This window comes from Monodon monoceros, unplaced genomic scaffold, assembly GCF_005190385.1.
Source record: "Monodon monoceros isolate NGI ecotype Baffin Bay Population unplaced genomic scaffold, NGI_Narwhal_1 Super_Scaffold_12, whole genome shotgun sequence".
Taxonomy (NCBI): Eukaryota; Metazoa; Chordata; class Mammalia; order Artiodactyla; family Monodontidae; genus Monodon; species Monodon monoceros.
The window spans coordinates 59,415,356-59,436,497 of NW_021703768.1; the positions used below are offsets into that span (position 1 = coordinate 59,415,356).

The following is a 21,142-nucleotide window of genomic DNA, read 5'->3' on the forward strand; positions in this document are numbered from 1 at the left end:
GGTAGCGGGCTCTTGGGACGATACTAACTCTGTGAAGTAGATGCCCTACGCTGTGCTTGTAATTCCCGACCTTCCAGACGTCTCCCGTGGCGCTCCAAGTCCTTGGGGGCCAGAGGCTCCTGGGCCCTGCTTCACAGTCAGGGGATGCGCCGGGGAAGTCAATCCCAGCCGGTTTCTTCCTTCCGTCCTCAGTCAACTCACGTTGTCTGAGAGCCTGCTGTATGCCAGATGCGTTGGTGAGGAGCCAGAGAGGACCAGGTAAAACGTGTTAGGCCTTGAGACCCAGGGAATCCCAAAGAGGGAGCGCTGCATGGGACCCCATATCCTTTACTCCCAGGATCTGGAGTCTGCCCACAGTACTAGACACTCTGAGGCCACCCTGCCTTTAAAAAAAATCCCTTGTGTTCGGGAAAGCAAGTATTTTAATATCCACCTCACAGACTTATTTTCCAGCAAATGACCAGCTTTGCATTCATCTCCTTCTCTCTAGTGCGACCTCCTCTTTCTGGAAGAGTCATTAAAGGTCACATTATTCACCCTTCTGGTCTCCCTCACGATGATGATGATGATAAGAACAACTAAGGCTTCTGTTATCCACTGTGAGCGCTGTTCTAAGCAGTTTATGCAGATTCATCTTTCAATCCCCACAACTTTATGAGGGAGAGGCCATTTCTATTCTGATTTTACGGAGGACCAGAGAGAGGTAAGTGAGGTGTAATAACGAACCTGTAAGGGACAGAGCCAGAACTCAGACCCGGGTGGTCTATCTCAGTGTTCACGCCATTAAAAGCTGAGGAAATGGAGGCTTCCAGGGCTGGAATCCAAATAACCCACCAGCCATCAGCAGCCTGGCTCACACCATAGATTCCAATTACTTAAGCAAGGGGTGCTATGAAATCCATACACACACAATTCCTCCCAAGTTGGTCAATTGAAAAGTTCGAATATATCATATCATAAAGTAGTTGTCCATTCACTTACTTGCTCCCCTGTTTCCAACTCCCAGATCAACCTTTTTGTCATAAAGCAAATTGTTTCTATGATGGGACCTTAAAAAAATACCTTTACCATAAAGTTTGTAAATTTTTTTTTTTTTTCTACTCAGACCATATTCAGCTCATTCCCTGTCTTCTTCAGTTAGTTACTCTCTTCCCTTAAAACCTTGCTCTGATCAGCATCCTAGGTCTTCAGAAAGGATGCCTCTAGGCTGGATGGTGGCCCCCTAAGGCCTCTGCTACACTCTACAATGTACTTAGTATCCCCAGGGTATTAGTTTCCCAGGGCTGCCTAACAAATGACCACAAACTGGGTGACTTAAAACAGCAGAAATTTATTCTTTCACGATTTGGAGGCTAAAAGCCTGAAATCAAGGCATTGGCAAGGCTGTGATCCCTCTGAAGGATCTAGGAAAGAATCCTTCTCTGCCTCTTCCTAGCTTCTGGTGGTTGCTGGCAATCCTTGGCATTCCTTGGCTTTTGGCTGCATCACTCCAATCTCTGCCCTGTCATTACATGAGCTTCTTTTCCTGTGTCTCCTCTGTGTCCAAATTTCTCTCTTCTTTACGGACACCAGACATTGGATTTAGGGTCACTTAAGTCCAGTATGACCTCATCTTAACTTGATTACAATACATATGCAAAGACATGAACTTTGAGGAGACACTAGTCAACCCAGTACAATCCCCAAAAGTCATCATCAGTGAAAATGTATTGCTTGAGCTAAGGATGCAAAGAGGCATAAATCACAGACCTTGCCCTCAAAGAAAGACACTGTAGTTACAGAGGTGGTCCCTGCACTCGGAACATAAATCACCAACAAGATAGGGGATGCTTAGAGTCAACTGACTGGGGCCAAATGGCAGCCATGCCAGAGGAACTCAGCCAAGGGGACACAGTCACTGAGGACACCACTAAAAGATTTCACTCAGAGTGGCAGGGCGGGTGGTGGTGAGTTCCAAGTAGATCCTTGAAGGAAAAGTAGGAAAAGCGAAGATAAGTAAGGAGGGCTTATCAAAAGCACAGCTCCAGGGGGGAAGGTGTGCCTGGCAGAATCTTACTTCTGAAGTTTTGCTGTAGAAATGAGAGGCTGAAAGGATGCAAATAACTGCCATATGGAGTAGAAGAACATGGTGAATTACTTTGGCTATAATAATAGTATGCTGTAATGCTGCAGCAATTAGCATGTTGTGAAGTGGTCTCTCGTTCATTAATTTTATTTGGTCTTCAAAATGACAATCCTGAGTGTTATCATATAACCAAGGATCCTGGGGCTCAAAGGTCAAGTAACTTGTCCAGGTCAATCAGCAAATCAGTTGTAGAACTGGTAGGAAACACACTGGTCTCGCTATTCCTCGTTCAGGAATTTCCCCACGAAATGATGTTGCCTCCTGGGTCAACCTTCCAGTACTGATTGTGTTGTTCTTGGCCCAAGGAAAGCATTTGAAGAACAGAGTAATCCTGCAAGAAATAGAAAGGCTCCTAAAAGCCATATAAATCCCAAATTGGAATTGTGAAAAACCCTCCCAAGCCATCTCAACTGGTTTCATGAAACCTTCTGAGGAATTTCCAATGTAGTAAAAAGTCTTCTTTGGCCTTCAGAAACATTATATGATCCAGTGGCCTTCTGCAGAACTCAGCTGTTTATCTTAAGGAAATAGGGGCTGAATGGAACTTGAAGGCATGCAGAGACATTGGCAAGAAGTTGAGGGGAAGTTGAGTACAAAAGACAAATTACATCACAAGGTGGTAAGGCAGCAGAAACTGATAATCGAAGCTCCGGGTCTGGGCTCACCAGCGTGGAGTCCTACACAGATGACCAGATCTCGGCGTGTTTTGGAGCCTTTCTAATCAGAATTTGTAACTATGGCTACCAACTGGAAGCAAGCAGGAAGTCTAGCCTTGGGCTGAATGTCTGATGCTTAATATGTTTCCCTGGATTTTCCTTTACTTAGCAAGCAGGTAACTTGCCAAATTCTCTTCTGGCTGAGTCTTTAAAGGTATATTTAAGGATGAAATTCTTTTGCGACTAGTGTGATTCACTGAATTCTTGCTTGTGCAAAATGCCACACTGGTTGCTATGGAAGAATACAAAAATATAAGACAGTCCCTGACCTTGAAGAAAATCCCATTTAATTTAGGAGACATGAGACATATAGAGTAAACATGGTATAAGTGAGACTACAAATGAAATTTGTAAGCAGTTTCTCATCACTCAGTTGTCTGTTCAGATGCAACTTTTCAAAATCAGGCCCTCCTGGCTCCCCTTTTAAAAACAATGGCTCGCCCCACCTCCATATCACCTTCTAGCCCTTTATCCTGATATGGCTTTATGACATCTATCACTATCTGAAATTAAATTTTTTTGAATTTAATTATTAAATTAAATGTTTGCTTGTTTACTCTAGACATACTCAAGACATAATAACCATGAGGACATGGAATTTGTCATGTTCTTTGCTGTATTCCTAGCACCTAAAACCATGTTGAACACACATTAGGTGCTCACTAAATATTTGTTAAATAAATGAATTAAATACATATTAATCAACTGAAAATGGGCTAAGATAACTTGGATTAATGTAGTGTTTCCCACATTTCCCTTATAAGAATCACCTAAGCAGCTGTCAAAAGAATTCCCTGAAGGTTTTGATTCAGTAAGCCTGGAGTAGGGCCCAGGAATCTGTATTTTAAAGAAGCACCCCCGGTGACTCTTTTAATGGGGCAGCATTGGAAACACAAGGTTAATGCAGTGATTGATGGTGGGTGAAAGAGAAAAATGAAGTGATAAGAGCAGGTGCCCGAGGTCAGTGGCTGCTCATCGGAATCATCTGGGGGAGATTTAAAAAGTACTGATGCATAGATGCACAGATTCCAGATCAATGAAATTAGAATCTCTGCCAGTTGGTCCTGGATTTGGGCCAGTTTTAAAGTTCCTCAGGTGATTTTCATGATCAGCCAAGGCTGAAAACCCCCTAAGGTCTGTGGAAATATTTCATCAGTACTCCAAGTATATTGCTAGGTTGTGCTCCAGTGGTGTCCAGCTTCTTGGATCCCTCAGCTGCAACCCTTGATCTCCTAGTCTGGAAGGGACATGTGTAACTCGGTTTGTGGTGAACTATAGTAGCTTTTTGCTCTTGTTTTTAAAAAAATGTCATTTAAAGCAACAACTGAATGTAATCTCTTATACTTGATGGCTGGAGTGGAAAACACCTACAAGAATATTTTTATGGTGAGAAAGCCGGGGGGCCCTGAGCAGAGCCTGGATGGGCAGAATTGAGTCACAGAGCCCGAATGCTATGCTTCTAATACAATGAGGAAAGCATAGGAGAACTCTGAGTTTCTCTCATGGGCCTGGAGAAAGGTGATAGGCGGCTCAGGAAAGAAAGCCAAGGGGAAGATGTAGAAAGAGTCTATAGATGTAGGTCTCAGCCTGGCTGCGTATTATAATCACTTGGGGAGCTTAAGTCATTACTGATGCCCAGACATTCTCAAAGATTCTGCTGTTATGGATATAGGGGTGTAGTGTGAGTGTGTGTGTGTGTGTGTGTGTGATGCAGCAGCGTTGTATCAGAGGTTTACAGAGAAAGGGGGGAGCCTGGTAACTTACTCGTCATAGAAACAAAAGCTACTATGTGCCAGCCACCGGGATGCCCGCTTTGCGCAGATTATCTCATTTAATTCTCAGGAACATCTCAGGAGGGAGGCACCTTGGTAGCTCCATTTCAGACATGGAGTGAGACCTAGGGAGGATCACAAGGTTCCATAACCAGTGAGTGGTGGAGCCAGGATGTCAGGTGAGTCTGCGCTAATACCCACCATCCTATACTGCTTCAGCCAGAGCAGGGTCTAAAGAGAACATCCTTGAGGAGAAATTCCCTGTGGTAGGGGTCATGTCCAGTCAACCTTAGGTTGTTTGCTGTGCTGCGCTATCATTCCTTTCCCTTTACCACCAAGCCTTCAGTGAAGCCTGCCCCAGAAGAGCGGGGGTGGGTGGGGCTTTGGGGGAAGGACCAGGGGGGTGAGATTAGCATGCGGTAGAGAGATTTGGGGGTGAGGACAGCACTAGTGGCTGCGAGCAATGCCCAGGTACCAAGCTGACCGGCTTGCTGATGGAATTTCATAGAAAAGCAGCTACAGGGATTTCCCTGGGGGTCCAGTGGTTGGGACTTCCCCTTCCAATGCACGGGGTGCGGGTTTGATCCCTGCTTGGGGAGCTAAGATCCCACATGCCTCTGGGGCCAAAAGACGAAAACATAAAATAGAAGCAATATTGTAACAAATTCAATAAAGACTTGAAAAATGGTCCACATCAAAAAAATCTAAAAAAAAAAAAAAAGAAAGAAAGGAAAGCAGCTACAATGGGAGAGCCCATTCTTGGGAAAATGTAGAACAACAGGGGTACCTAAAGTCAGGGAGGTGGTGGACTGAGGGACTCAAGTCATTCTACTTGGCTTCTAAAGGAAAAGGAGATGCACGGCTACAGAGACTTAGGGCTCTCTGGTTTACATTACTACACATAATCATTCGTGGCACAGAGCTAAGCTCTTCCAAATCTCACTGTTTACTCCTTTTTTCACCCTGGTTTTTTATTTGGCTGAGAACCAACATTTTTTTTCTTTCCTTTTTTAAAAAATTGAAGTATAGTTGATTTATAATGGTGTATTAGTTTCAAGGAATTATATATATAATATATATGTATATATATTATATATATGTATATATGTGTATATATATATATATATAATTTTTTTTTTTTTGAGGTACGCGGGCCTCTCACTGTCGCGGCCCCTCCCGTTGCGGAGCACAGGCTCCGGACACACAGGCCTAGCGGCCATGGCTCACGGGCCCAGCCGCTCCGCGGCATGTGGGATCCTCCCAGACCGGGGCACGAACCCGTGTCCCCTGCATCGTCAGGCGGACTCTCAACCACTGCGCCACCAGGGAAGCCCTATATTCTTTTTCAGATTCTTTTCAATTATAGGTTATTACAAGACATTGAGAACCAATATTTTCTTAAACCTCTTCATTTCCATCCCCAGCATTGCTTTTGGAGCCATTTTTACCCAAGAGATATAGAAACATAGTTTTTGTTTCGTTTAATCATTTCACGACAGTTAATGAGTAGGCAGTAATGAACAGAGAACAAAAAAGCTGTGCTGAGATGAATATGCTGGGGGATTGGCGAGGCTCACCCACCAACTAGGTGACTTGTCTTACCACTTCCTTGCCTCCAGCTTTGAAGGACATGAGCCAACATCATATCTCAGCCACAATGCCAGGTGTCATTGAACTTCAAGGTGTCTTGTGAACAGCGAAAAACAGAAATGTTAACTGCTTTTACCTTTAGAAGTACCACTCTTTACATTACAGCTTCAAATGTTTGCATCTACTGTTCCTACTTTAAAGTCCCTAGCAGAGTAGCCTAAATGAAAGAATATGAACTTACAAATATGTCCAAGGAATTTAGAAGTTAACTATGTAGCTTTTACTGGGGACTTTAAATGGAGGCAACTTGATTTGACATGGCCTCAAATTCTGTTCCTCTTATTTAGGTGGTAAGAGAACTGGGGACATGAGAACATTATGATTAAGTTTAAGCAGATAACACACATATATAGAATCTAAAAAAAAAAAAGGGGGGGCTCTGATGAACGTAGGGGCAGGACAGGAATAAAGATGCAGACGTAGAGAATGGACTTGAGGACATGGGAAGGGGAAAGGGTAAGTTGGGACAAAGTGAGAGTGGTGTGGACATATATACACTACCAAATGTAAAATAGATAGCTAGTGGGAAGCAGCTGCATAGCACAGGGAGATCAGCTTGGTGCTTTGTGACCACCTAGAGGGGTGGGATAGGGAGGGTGGGAGGGAGGCACAAGAGGGAGGGGATATGGGGATATATGTATACATATAGCTGATTCACTTTGTTATACAGCAGAAACTAACACACCATTGTAAAGCAATTATACTCCAATAAAGATGTTTAAAAAAATGTAACTACAAAGAAAAGTACATAATTCTAAATACATTTCTGTGATTGCATTTAAAAAAAAAAAGTTTAAGCAGAAACTTACCACATGAGATGAGAAGAAATAGAAGACGAGGGAGTCCAAAGAAATACACGTGGAGGTTACGTGCTACCAGCCCTCACAGTCTTGAGAATCCAAAGGGACTTAAAATACAAGTCCTATGGACACATGCATTCAATTAACAAGGTAGTTTTCTGTGAAAATTGAGTTTGGGCAATATCTCAGATGAATAAACTTTACACATTCTTTATGCCTGAAACTCCCTAGATTGAAAAGGAGAGAGCCCAAGAGCAGATACCAATGTATTCATATTGAAACTCTTCCAGAAAGACTTCTGTATTCCATTTTCTACCAATGAGTATCTCCGTCTGTCCTGCCTGTCATCCACCAAAGTGAGCAAACACTGACACCTCAGAATGTGTAGGTGGCAGAAGTAGGGTCACTGTCACTCAGAGTGATGTTCACAGTTTTAATCATAACATATTTTCAGGCAGATAATTTTGGTTGAGACAGAGGAAATATATGATACCTAACAGCATGAGTTGTGAAGCCAGATTACCAGGTTTGAATCCCAGCTCTACCACTTGGTAGCTGTGTGACTTTGGGCCAAGTTACTTCATCCTATACCTCAGTTTCCTCATCTATAAAATGGGGATATTTCCTACCTCATAGGGTGTGGTGAATATTAAATGAGTTAACACATCGGAAGTGCTTATAACAATGACTGGTATATGTTAAGTGCTCAATAAATATTAGCTCTTACCCCACCCCTGCCCCTGCCTTACAGAGTTTTGTTTTTTTTTTTAAAATAAATTTATTTATTTATTTTTGGCTGTGTTGGGTCTTCGTTGCTGCACATGGGCTTTCTCTAGTGGTGAGCAGGGTCTACCCTTCGTTGTGGTGCACGGGCTTCTCACTGTGGTGGCTTCTCTTGTTGCAGAGCACGGGCTCTAGGTGCGTGGGCTTCAGTAGTTGCGGCACGCTGGCTCAGTAGCTGTGGCTCGTGGGCTCTGGGGCGCAGGCTCAGTAGTTGTGGTGCAAGGGCTTAGTTGCTCCGAGGCATGTGGGATCTTCCTGGACCAGGGCTCGAACCTGTGTCCTCTGCATTGGCAGGCGGATTCTTAACCACTGCGCTGCCAGGGAAGCCCCAGGGTTTTTTTTTAACTGGCAGTGTGGAGTTTGTACATCTGACTACTTTCCTGCACATGGGCATGTACTTACTTCTTGCAGCCAGTCAAACCACTTCCCTGGCTAGTGACTGCTTTGGAACAAGCAGATGGCACAATTTTGTCTAATGACATACAATTTCCTGGGGTGGTGGTGTTCAGGGAAGGTTTCTTCCCAAAAGACGTGCACTGGAAGAAAATTTTCCTTCTTCTAATAATGCTGTTTCTGCATGTACACCTGCCTATAACAGCAGAGCCATCTTGGCACTGTGAAGGGAGCTGGAAGAAAGATGAAAACAATCATGATATTGTTGAATTAAAGAATTAACCAACCCTCAAATTCCTACCTCTGCACTTAATATATGAAATAATACATTTTCCATTATGAGTATGGTTTTCTGTTATCATACTTGAAAACACCCTGATTGATACTTCTTGAGTATCTAGTATGTTTGAGATATTTTATTAGAAACACAAAGTGCAAAACCCTAAACCTGACCTCGACAAGTTTTCCAGTTACTTGAGGGAGATGAGCCATTGAAAGAAAACTAATACCAAGCAGTAAATATTAAGTGCTTGGCCTGAGAAAGCAGCACAGGAGGTCATATATGAGGAGAGGGCTCAAAGATGGACATAGATGGACAGATGGGAACATTCCCGGTAGTATAAACAAAATGTTGGGTAGAGTTAGGGATTGTATTAGTTTGCCAGGGCTGCCATAACGAAATACTACAAACTGGGTGGCTTAAACAACAGAAAATTATTTCTCAAAGTTCTGGCGGCTAGAAGTCCAAGATCAAAGCGTCAGCAGGGCTGATTTCATTCTGAGTCCTCTCTCCTTTGTTTGCAGATGGCTGCGTTTTTGCTGTGTTCCTTATGGTCTTTTGTCTATTCACATGCACCCCTGGTATCCCTTTGTATGTCCAAAGTTTTTCATGTAAGGACACCAGTCAGACTGCATTAGGACCTACTTTAATTGCCTTATTTTAATTTAGTAGTCTCTTTAAAGGTCCTATCTCTAAATACAGTCACATTCTGAGGTACTGAGGGTTAGGACCTCAACATATGAATTTGGAAAGGGCACAATTTCAGTCTATAAAAGGGACGAAGAAGGAGCTTAAGAGTGAGTAAAAGGTTAGAGATGGCTGGAGATGAAGCTGGAAGGTTACATCAGGACCAGAGAGCTAGGGGCCTCAAACATTGGGCCTAGCTTTTACTCTCGCAGTAGCAGCAGGGAAGTAAAACAGACCCTTAGGAAGAATAATTTGCCGCAGCGTGCTGCAGGTTTTTATAAGGCAAAGAACTAGGGTGAGAGAAACGGGATAGGGCTGCACATAGTCTAGTCCTGATAAAGGACTGAGCTCAGGAGGGGAATTCGAAGTGACTAACTGAAAGAGAAATGGAGGACGAAAGGACAAGATGTATGCTTGGACATTCCCAGCAATCAGGCCAGGGGAGGCTTATGCTGTAAATTCAAGTCTTAAAAGGAAGTGTTGTGGGGCTTCCCTGGTGGCGCAGTGGTTGAGAGTCCGCCTGCCGATGCAGGGGACACGGGTTCGTGCCCCGGTCCGGGAGGATCCCACGTGCCGCAGAGTGGCTGGGCCCGTGAGCCATGGCCGCTGAGCCTGCGCGTCCGGAGCCTGTGCTCCGCAACAGGAGAGGCCACAGCAGTGAGAGGCCCACGTACCACAAAAAAAAAAAAAAAAAAAAGGAAGTGTTGTGAGTCCTGGGACATTGGGGTTCCAGCTTTCTAATATTTAGGAGTACCTGTCTGAAAGGAAATACGATTTCTTGTTGGGTATGGAGTATCCTGGAGATATTCAGGAACTTAGTTTTATAGAAAGGATACAAATATCAGAGAAGATTGCATTATTAGATATTCTTGGAAGTCCCTCGTATGGCTTAGGGTCCAGAAGCTTGTTTCATTTAGAACACAGAATAGGCAAAACATCTAGCCAATACCCCAAATCACCCAATCATCTCACAAGGAAGATCTGAGGTAAGGTAGCTCTCCGGACTCCAACCCTGCTTGAAGTAGACCCTTTTGTTTAGTTTGGGCAATACTCAACATGCCTCCACTAGGTGTTAAGTCAGTTGCCAGTTGGTATACTTAATGTTAAATGGGCTTGGAAAACTAAGTTTAAGAATTTGATCACTAAAATGAAAACTCAGGATTGCAAGATATCTTATACTATAAACTTAGAATGTATGACTTTTGTAAATTGTAATCACTAAACAAAATACCTGCTTTTAAGTTATTTTTTTAAAAATATTTTTAAATTACAAAAGAAATGTGTGCGTGGCTTTTTTTTTAAGTTGAAAGTAAACTGTAATATATCCTTCCAACTTCCCCAGTCCCTTAGGGACGGGCACTGCAATTTTATTTGTAGCATTCCAGACCTTTTACTTGACATCTCCCACACCACACACATACTTATACATACAAATACACATTTCATAGCTTATAAAGTAGATATACCACGCATAATATAAAAATATGTATATTTATATGGCTATATAAGTATAGCCATATAAATATATATATTATACATGCACTCAAAGGCATACAATTTTCTTTAAACTTTTTATTTTATATTGGAGTATAGCCGATTGACAATGTTGTGACAGTTTCAGGTGCACAGCAAAGGGACTCAGCCGTACATATACATGTATCCATCCTCCCCCAAACTTCCCTACCACAGAGGCAGAAAGGCATATAATTTTTATTTAACACAACCAGGATTTGTACTAAATACTGTCTAACAATTTGCATTTTTCAGTTACTTATATATATAAGTATATTGTATATTTATATATATTGTATATATTTCCCACGTTAGTGCATATATTCCCAAATGGCCCATGTTTTAAATATCTCCTTAAGTAATGAAAGCCAAATAGACCACCTCAGGTATATTATTCAAAAATTAGAAAAATAGGGTAGTCTAAGAAAATGATAATGGAACAATAAAATTCTTGTCAGTTCTCAAACATTACAACATGTAGGGTTCAACTTTATCCTGAACATTTTCAATGGACCCTCAAAGGAAGAAAAATAAAATGATCTGTCTTTACACTTTTATGAATAGGCAAACATTTTCAGGTGCTATCTTTTCAGATATTTAAAATTTTTATCTGAATACAAAGAATAAACACAGAGTACCAATTTCAAAGTTGCCAAAGGGTGCATGTAGTTAAAAGTCTTCCTTTCCACTTAGTTCCCCAGTCCCATAATTCTTCTCTCCACAAGCAACTGTTGACAAGTTTCTTGTGTATTCTAAAGATATTTAAGATTCTGTACATTTAAAATAAGAAAATATCAAAAAGCAACACCATATCGCTCCTCCCCATCCCCCCCCCCCCGAAGTTCTAGCACTTGCTAGGGTAATTTTTATTGCAATTTTGACCTGTCTACTCAAATGAGAGAGAAGTGGCAGAATTAGGCCACAGAGTTAAAAAGCATATTTGGGAGCCTGGGGTAATGACAGATAAGAATAAGATGGCTATCAAAGGATTAAGAAAGACCCGTATAAAGAAAGCTTATAAAAACTTATAAAGCTCTTGAATATAGCTCTTTTAAAAAAAATCTTCATGACAGTGTAGCAAACATTAAAGATGAAATATATCCTATTTAAAATAATCAGCCCCCGAATCAACACTTGATTCATTTTTTGTTCTCAGACTTAGCACAGCTACAATTCTATCTACACTAAATTTTGTGAAACTTAAGACAAACCTCTTTCATAATTTTACATTTTCATTTCAACATAAATTCTAAAATAAATGGGGGAAGGTAGTAGGACTTTAAGTTCTTTTTTTTAAGTAGATTTACTTTACCAGGGACTTTTCAGGACCAATAGTCACTCCTATTTGTATTCTTACTTCCCATAAGGAACAACTGTTATTTATGCAAAGGTAGAGGTGTTGATTTAAAGATTTGTTTGAAGTTTATTTTAGTAAAAAGAAAGCCAGAGAGTCAATATTGTTTATGTCAAAAATGTCTTTATTTTAATCGCAAAAAACGATTAATCTTACTACAATAGTGGAAGAGTTATATTTTTTCTTAAAACAGTAAACACATCTTAAGTAGTAACTCATAAAGTGTGTATTCAACAGGCCCACCAGCCCACACACGACAAAATATGAACATTGGTTAATAATATGAACAAATACCTAATAAATTGTTAAGAAAACAAGGCTTTAGAATGTTAGCTCCTCACAGTCCACATAGAACTTCCAATGCTCATCCATTATATGGCATGGGAGAAATTCTTGATCGCTGATTAACAGTATTTCATTTATTTGAAGATAATGTGGGATGCTTTTCATTGACCCTTTGGAAGTTCCTGTTTAAAGAAGAGTCAACAAATTAAAAACTGTCTTTTAAAAAATAAGATTTAAAGATGATACAAACAGATGGAGAGATATACCATGTTCTTGGATTGGAAGAATCAACACTGTGAAAATGACTATACTACCCAAAGCAATCTACAGATTCAATGCAATCCCTATCAAACTACCAATGGCATTTTTCACAGAATTAGAACAAAAAATTTCACAATTTGTATGGAAACACAAAAGACCCCGAACAGCCAAAGCAATCTTGAGAAAGAAAAATGGAGCTGGAGGAATCAGGCTCCCCGACTTCAGACTATACTACACAGTTACAGTAATCAAGACAGTATGGTACTGGCACAAAAACAGAAATATAGAGCAATGGAACAGGATAGAAAACCCAGAGACAAACCCATGCACGTATGGTCACCTTATTTTTGATAAAGGAGGCAAGAATATATAGTGGAGAAAAGACAGCCTCTTCAGTAAGTGGTGCTGGGAAAACTGGAGAGCTACATGTAAAAGAATGCAATTAGAACACTCCCTAACACCATACACAAAAATAAACTCAAAATGGATTAAAGACCTAAATGTAAGGCCAGACACTATCAAACTTAGAGGAAAACCTAGGCAGAACACTCTATGACATAAATCACAGCAAGATCCTTTTTGACCCACCTCCTAGAGAAATGGAAATAAAAACAGAAATAAACAAATGGGACCTAATGAAACTTAAAAGCTTTTGCACAGCAAAGGAAACCATAAAAAAGATGAAAAGGCAACCCTCAGAACGGGAGAAAATATTTGCAAACGAAGGAACTGACAAAAGATTAATCTCCAATATTTACAAGCAGCTCATGCAGCTCAATATCAACAAACAAACAAGCCAATCCAAAAATGGGCAGAAGACCTAAATAGATATTTCTCCAAAGAAGATATACAGGTTGCCAACAAACACATGAAAGAATGCTGAACATCATTAATCATTAGAGAAATGCAAATCAAAATTACAATGAGGTATCACCTCACACTGGTCAGAATGGCCATTATCAAAAAATCTACAAACAATAAATGCTGGAGAGGGTATGGAGAAAAGGGAACCCTCTTACACTGTTGGTGGGAATGTAAATTGATACAGTCATTATGGAGAACAGTATGGAGGTTCCTTAAAAAACTAAAGATAGAACTACTATACAACCCAGCAATCCCACTACTGGGCATATACCCTGAGAAAACCATAATTCAAAAAGAGTCATGTACCACAATGTTCATTGCAGCTCTATTTACAATAGCCAGGACATGGAAGCAACCTAAGTGTCCACTGACAGATGAATGGATAAAGAAGATGTGGCACATATACACATAATGGAATATTACTCAGCCATAAAAAGAAATGAAATTGAGTTATTTGTAGTGAGGTGGATGGACCTAGAGTCTGTCACACAGAGTGAAGTAAGTCAGAACGAGAAAAACAAATACTGTATGTTAACAAATATATATGGAATCTAAAAAAAAAAAGGTTATGAAGAACCTAGAGGCAGGACAGGAATAAAGACGCAGATGTAGAGAATGGACTTGAGGACATGGGGAGGGGGAAGGGTGAGCTGGGAAGAAGTGAGAGAGTGGCATGGACATATATACACTACCAAATGTAAAATAGATAGCTAGTGGGAAGCAGCCGCATAGCACAGGGAGATCAGCTCGGTGCTTTGTGACCACCTAGAGGGGTGGGATAGGGAGGGTGGGAGCGAGATGCAAGAGGGAGGAGATATGGGGATATATGTATATGTATGGCTGATTCACTTTGTTATAAAGTAGAAACAAACATCCCATCGTAGAGCAATTATACTCTAATAAAGATGTTAAAAAATAATAAATTTTTAAAAAGGTAAAAAATAAGATTTAAATTTACTTATTACGAACCCTAGACCCTAGTCAAGTCTATGAGCACATATAACAGGTTTTCTGACCAGGTCATTCTTCACTCACTCCATTTTCTATACCCAAGATAGAGCTGTAAATCAGCACTGACCTATCTTGGAAGAAAGAAGCCTGTTTGCAGTCTAAAACACCAAGGCAAAAAATGGATAACTGAAGCTTCTGAAGGTAGTTATACAAAGCCCCTCTGTGCCTCAATTTCCAATAAATTGAGAATAAAACAGTTGTAAAGATTAAATGAGATACTGCATGTGAAATGCCTGTCTACTGCCTAATACAGAGCAACCACTCAATAAATAGTAGCTGCTATTATTATAGCAGGCAGTTATTACTAAAAAGAGTGTTAGGCTGGAAGATGGATGATCAATTTTCTAGGTCACACAAACTTGGTTGTGATCTCAAGCAAGTTATATGGCTTATCTAGATTTCCATCTCCTCTGAGAGGTGAGAGAGTTGATGATCAGCAGGGTCCCTTTTAGCTCTGCCAGTTTAAGAGCCAATGATACTAAAACTGGCTTCTTTAAGCTCCCTGACAGTCTCAGAGATTCCTTTCTTGGAGACTGGCTATATGAGCTATACATCATTCAACTAGTTGAATCTTATTCCAAGGTTAGCACCAACATGCTATCTGTGTGACCTCAGCCAGACAGTTTCAGATAGACGTATGTATAGTCCAAGTGCTTTGTTCATAATTCTAAGCAGTACAAATGTTTACATAGTTACACATCTGCATGGATATCTGGCGCTCCTGATAAAGTACCCAATTAGCCTTCTAATGGTGATCCCACCCTAATTTGCCTCTGGAGGACCATCCCTTTCCCCACACTTGGTCCATGTGCTTCTGGTGGAATTGTTCTCAACTGTGTGGCTGAACCACACTGACTCCATTTTGTCAGCTCCATCTTAGGTCTGCAGTCCTATCCCTTCCCTTTCTGCATGACTGTACTTTAGCCTACTCACAAGGAATGCGCCCAAGCCAGCTTTTACCTTTGTCTTCATCTGATATGAAAACTGGAAGAATGCCTTTGCTGACGCAGGTAGTTAACAGTCATGAGACCCCTCAGGGAAGGGCAGGGAGGAAAAACAGGGGTTCCTGTCAGTGTGGACCAATCACACTTCTCCCAAGTAGTCAGATTCTATTTTTAGCTTTGGTCCCTTTAAATCCTCCTTACCCTTTTCAGAGGCAGAGTCGGGCTATGAATGCTTCTGGATCATCTCTGCCTGATCCTTCCTACCCGTATGTAAGTTACCCACAATAAACTTCACAATTACCCTTTATGGAGTTGCCTGCTTAGTTTTTTGGTCTGAAAGTTCTTGCTCAGTTCAGGGGATATAATTCAATATCTCTTCCTTCCAACATTCATCTCCTGATTTGTTTAGATCTAGGCCAATCAGTGAACAGGCATTGATTCAGGGTAAGAACACGACCCATTCGGAGTGAAGTTACATGCAATGAGATCTTTGTTTCGCCTTCTGGGAAAGAGTCACATCCAAATTCTTTCCCTCTGGACTTGAATCTGGAAGCATGTAGCTCTGGGATGATGAGAGGAGAGGCTGCTACCATGGAGCTGAGAAATGGAAAGCAAGAAAAACTGGGTGCTCAGTCATGCTCTGTGAACACTGGCTTAAGCCTGAAGAACCTACTCCTGGTCTTTCATGTACATGAGTCAATAAAATTCCTTTTTATGGGGGGTGTAAGCCAGTCTGATTTGGGTTTTAAACTGTTACTTACAACCCAAAGAATTTAAACTGTTTTACACATGGTCCATATGTAAACAAAATAATCCCCTCGTTAGCAGGTTTGTTTTATAGACTATCTGAAGCAAGGTACCTCACAAAAGTTGGGAGTGGAGAGCATTCATCCTTCAGGAAAAGCCCATGGAAATAAGGCTTTAAATATTAATTTAAATTAATTTTGCTAATATTAGCTTAGTTTCATCAGAGCAAGGATGGGCCTGTATGCACAAAAACCCTATTCTCTTTCCAGTGAATGGGCCTTGCCTTAAAAGTCACAGACCCAAACATGGGCACTTGTAAGAGATGGCCAAGAGCACCCGAATAGCTTCATCTTGTTTGTAACCAGAAATTATCACCATAGGGCTCACATAGAGAAGGTCACAAACAAAAGTGCAGAATGATAAGCAGTAGCTCCACAGGAAGCAACCTGCCCATCTTCCTAATTGACATGCTGGAAACAGAGTGGCCCAAACTTGGGATGCTGAGATGACATAACAAAAGTGTTTGAAAAACAGCATTTTCAGATGGACATTTGTTAACCTATTAACCCAAAGAAGTGGAGTTTGGAGTTTTCAATAAAGTAATGCTAATGTTAAACCTTTTTTTTCCTTTTGCCTTACCATTCCCATCATTCACCTTTGTCAAATGAGAAAATAACACCTATGTGAAAGTTTTCTGTAAAATTTGTAAAGTGTTATTCAATACGGCTTTGCACTCTAAACTAGCTTTGCTTGGAGTTGATCTGGCTCTCTCTCTCCCTTACGTGCTGTAATAAATTAAGATAAAGGGACCATTTTAGGCCCACCTTCTTTTTTTTAAGCAGGGCTGACTTTATCACTAAAGTCAGTAGGGTGTGATGGCCTTGATTTATAACTTTCTCAACAGGTTAGCCATGATATATCCACAAAAGTTATTTGGTTGATATTCTGTCTAGTGGCTATTCACATGGCTTCTCTTTCAAAGGAACAGAGGTCATGGCAGCCAAAATCCCACCCCCAGATCCACTTAATTTCACTGTCAGCATAATACACTCCTGACTTTCCTGTAATCTGCAGGACTTTAGGAAAACTGCAAGCGGCTCTGTGGTAACAGAAGGTGCCACTTCCTGGGTAAGCCCATGGACATGAAATTCTGGGAACATACATATCACACCACAAAACTCAGTATTGAGACGACATCCCCCAGTTTCTCACAGAATAGCCTCTTTACCATAATGATCAGACTGGAAGAAACAAAGACCATTCCTTACAAAACACCTGTTCTCATCTCCTTTACCTCTCATCTTCTGCTGCCTTTTCTTTCTCCTCTACCACCTCTTCCGCAACAGATATCTCTGAACTCCATCTGCCACTGCATTCCCACCCGCTTCATTCCAGCCCATGATACCAGGATATAGCACCTTTGGCTGACCACAACTTCTAGCTTCCAGATTTCTTTGTTGTTATCCACAATTCCCAATATATTGGGATGGGGTGGGCAACAAAACAAAAAACACATTCATACAGAAAACTGAGCTAAACAGGGTAATCCTCATATAAGAAAATCTAAGAATACAGCAAACTGATGTCAAATTTATGATCCCAGTTTGAATTGTGTTAAGTAACTATACAATTGCTATGTTATCTTATTACATAATAGTACAAGTTTCAAAATTATTTGAATCATTCCAGGCAAATAACATTCAGGAAAGTTAAAGACAAAGAACTTCACTAGCTTTTCTTCCTTTTTTGAAGTTGAGTAAACCTTTTCTCCATGTCTACATATGGAAAGCATACCTGAAAGCATCAATGCCAGTACGTAATATTTTAAAAACTCTTTGCTTTTTCTTTTCATAAAAAATTAAACATACATGCAGTGTACTACAGCTACTTAAAATAAGTAAAAATATATTGTGGTTTGTATTATCAATCTTCTGAGAAATAAGTAATAACCTGTTACCACAGCAGCTGAGAACACAGTTCTAGAATTGAGATTCTCTTCTGTGGGCCCTAGTCTGGGCTCACTCTGCATGTCTCCTGCTTTCAGGGCTTTTAGAACTGTTTTCAGTGTTTTACTTTTGTATATACTCTAAATTTGGCCCGAAGGTATGGTTTTCCTGCAATCCTCTCCCTGCCCCAACTCCCCTGCTACCCAGGTAACCAACGCTAGCAACCTAGGGTATATTATATCCTTCTATAGTTTGTTTCTGTGCTCTAATAGTCATATCACACATTTGTCCATCACTTTTCAATACTTTAATCCTTGTACAACCATGTGAGACAAGAAAGGGAAAGAATCCAAGTAGTTAGGAAACTGAGATTTAGATTTTTTTTATTTAATAATTCATTTATAGTACTCAATAAACTGTTACTTAATAGGAACTTAATAGGTTGCACAAAATACAGGCACTTAAATATAAAAGAACAGTGAACTAAAGTTTCCTCACCAATGCAGTCTATACTCTTACTACAATGCTTACTACTCCCACCAAGCTTTCAGCCAGTTAGCATAGCAACAAATAAAGGGACTGCAGGAAGCACACACTTAAAAGACCTGTTTCCAAATGGGAAGCTCCCAAACACTGGAGTTTTGCTTCCACTCTAGCCCTGACAGTCACGTTGGAGGTAGGTAGCTAAGAGGGAATGAAGCAGCAAGATTCAGATATTGGATGTAAAACGTTTAAATTTAATATACTTTATAGGAAGTGATTTTACTTTGGGTCCATTAGTAAATTGTTACTGTTCCATGGAAGGATCTTAGAAAAACTAAGCTGTTGTGATCTTCAGCAATGTGAACTGACAGGTACGGCACTGTAATACCAGGAGCAAACACACATATAGTCTTAAGCAGTCTGACAATATCAACTATTCATTTTTCCCAGTCCTCACTGTGGGGAGGATTAAGTGGACTAGTGCTCGGAAGTTCAGTTCTGCTTAAGGGGCCAGAAACCTGTGGCTCTGGAACCTCAAAGAAACAAAGAGGAATAGGAGGATTTAAAAAAGAAGTTCTGTCACTGAAAGAATTTTTGTGAACGAGGTAAAGAGAAATTAGAACCCTGAGAGATAGTAACTTAATCTGTTATTTGGTCAAATAATTACCATCTTCTTTGCAATGATAACTGAGGACATCTACTTGTAGCTTTGTGACAAAGAATTTTTCCATCAGAACTGTGAAAACCACCAATTCACCCCACTAGAAGGTAGGAGCCCTTCTCCCTTTAATTTTCACTTTTACTTCGGGTAGATTCCCTAGGCAAAGTCAGTGCCCTCTGAGATCTATAAATAAAATTTCTAAACAGTAGCACATTTAGCAGCCCAGTACAACTACGAAGATGGCCATTTGATCGGACATTTGTCTTTTCTTGTCCCTAGGCCCCAACAGGAAATGCACAGCAAAGGAACTAAGGAACCATTCTGCTTATGGACAAGGTAGGGAGAAATAAATCTCCCTCAAGTAATATCACCAGACTTTAGATATTCTGCACAAGTCTGCTTAAACTGAATTGATAGATTCATTAGTAGGCAAAAGAATGGGCTCATGCAACTATTCATGTTATTCAGTGGCCCAAACTGGCACTTCAAAATGACATACTAGTTAGGTTAAAAATAATTTAACTTTTACTGTTCTTTTTCCTCTGCTTTTTTGGGTTTTTTTTTTTACAGTAAAAGAGAACCTTTAATGTATGTCATGAAAACGTCTTTTATACCAGATTTCAATGACCACTGAAAAATGCAATAAATAATGTGAGATAAAATAATTTTTAGACAAAGTAGAGAGGGTTTATGAATGAAGGAAATTCTCAAGGATATAACACGGGAAGGAAACTTGTCCTAGATGGAAAGTTTGAGAAGTGAAATAGAACGGAGAGCAAATAAAGTAGTAAATATGTAGATAAATCCAAATGAACATTGACACTTAAAAAACAATACACAATACAAATACTACATATGATAATACACAATTATGTAAGGCTGATGAATTTTTTTTAAACATCTTTATTGGAGCATAATTGCTTTAAAATGGTGTGTTAGTTTCTGCTGTATAACAAAGTGAATCAGTATACATATATCCCCATATCTCCTCCCTCTTGCATCTTCCTCCCTCCCACCCTACCTATCCCACCCCTCTAGGTGGAAACAAAGCACCAGGCTGATCTCCCTGTGCTATGCAGCTGCTTCCCACTAGCTATCTATTTTACATTTGGTAGTGTATATATGTCCATGCCACTCTCTCACTTCACCCCAGCTTCCCCTTCCCCTTCCCTGTGTCCTCAAGTCCATTCCCTACGTCTGCGTCTTTATTCCTGTCCTGCCCCTAGGTTCTTCGGAACCATTTTTTTTTTTTAGATTCCATACATATGTGTTAGCATACGGTATTTGTTTTTCTCTTTCTGACTTACTTCACTCTGTATGACAGTCTCTAGGTCCATCCACCTCACTACAAATAACTCAATTTCGTTTCTTTTCCTCTGTTTTTGAAAAAAATTCCCTTAATATATCAAAAGCAAAAATAATCAGATTCATTATTTTAACTGATGGTTCACTTCTGACACATCCCTAACCCATCTTACTCCTCTGGTTCTCAGTTTCATCATCTGTAAAACAGGTTCAAGACTAGCTGATCTATTAGGTTCACTTCTAACTTGAAAATTATTGAACTCAGACTTCCAGAACTTGTGCTTACAAACTAAGCATTCTAAACTTCATTACGATTATGGAATGAAACATCACTTGCTCTAGTTACAAATGAAAATGAACATACTTATGTATACATTCTCATCCTGAATCAGAAATATAATTCCAATCAAAGGCAAAATGATTAAGAATAATTTTAATGAATTGTAAAAATACATCTGCTCTAGTTATGATGGGGGAAAAATTCTACTATGGCTATTTAAATACAAAGTTCAGGGACTTTCCTGGTGGCGCAGTGGTTAAGAATCCACCTGCCAATGCAGGGG

General features: G+C 40.3%; 1 protein-coding gene across 7 annotated transcripts in view; it reads right to left on the bottom strand.

The window, feature by feature from the left end:
• Window positions 1-12,186: 12,186 nt before the first annotated feature.
• Window positions 12,187-21,142, bottom strand: part of ANKRD31 (ankyrin repeat domain 31) — a 127,321-nt gene continuing 118,365 nt past the window's right edge. For all 7 annotated transcript variants that reach the window (XM_029217004.1, XM_029217006.1, XM_029217003.1 and 4 more), the window contains one exon: window positions 12,187-12,539. In XM_029217004.1, coding sequence (XP_029072837.1) covers window positions 12,394-12,539 — 146 coding nt within the window. In that variant the 3' untranslated portion in view covers window positions 12,187-12,393. The remainder of the gene's footprint in view (window positions 12,540-21,142) is intronic.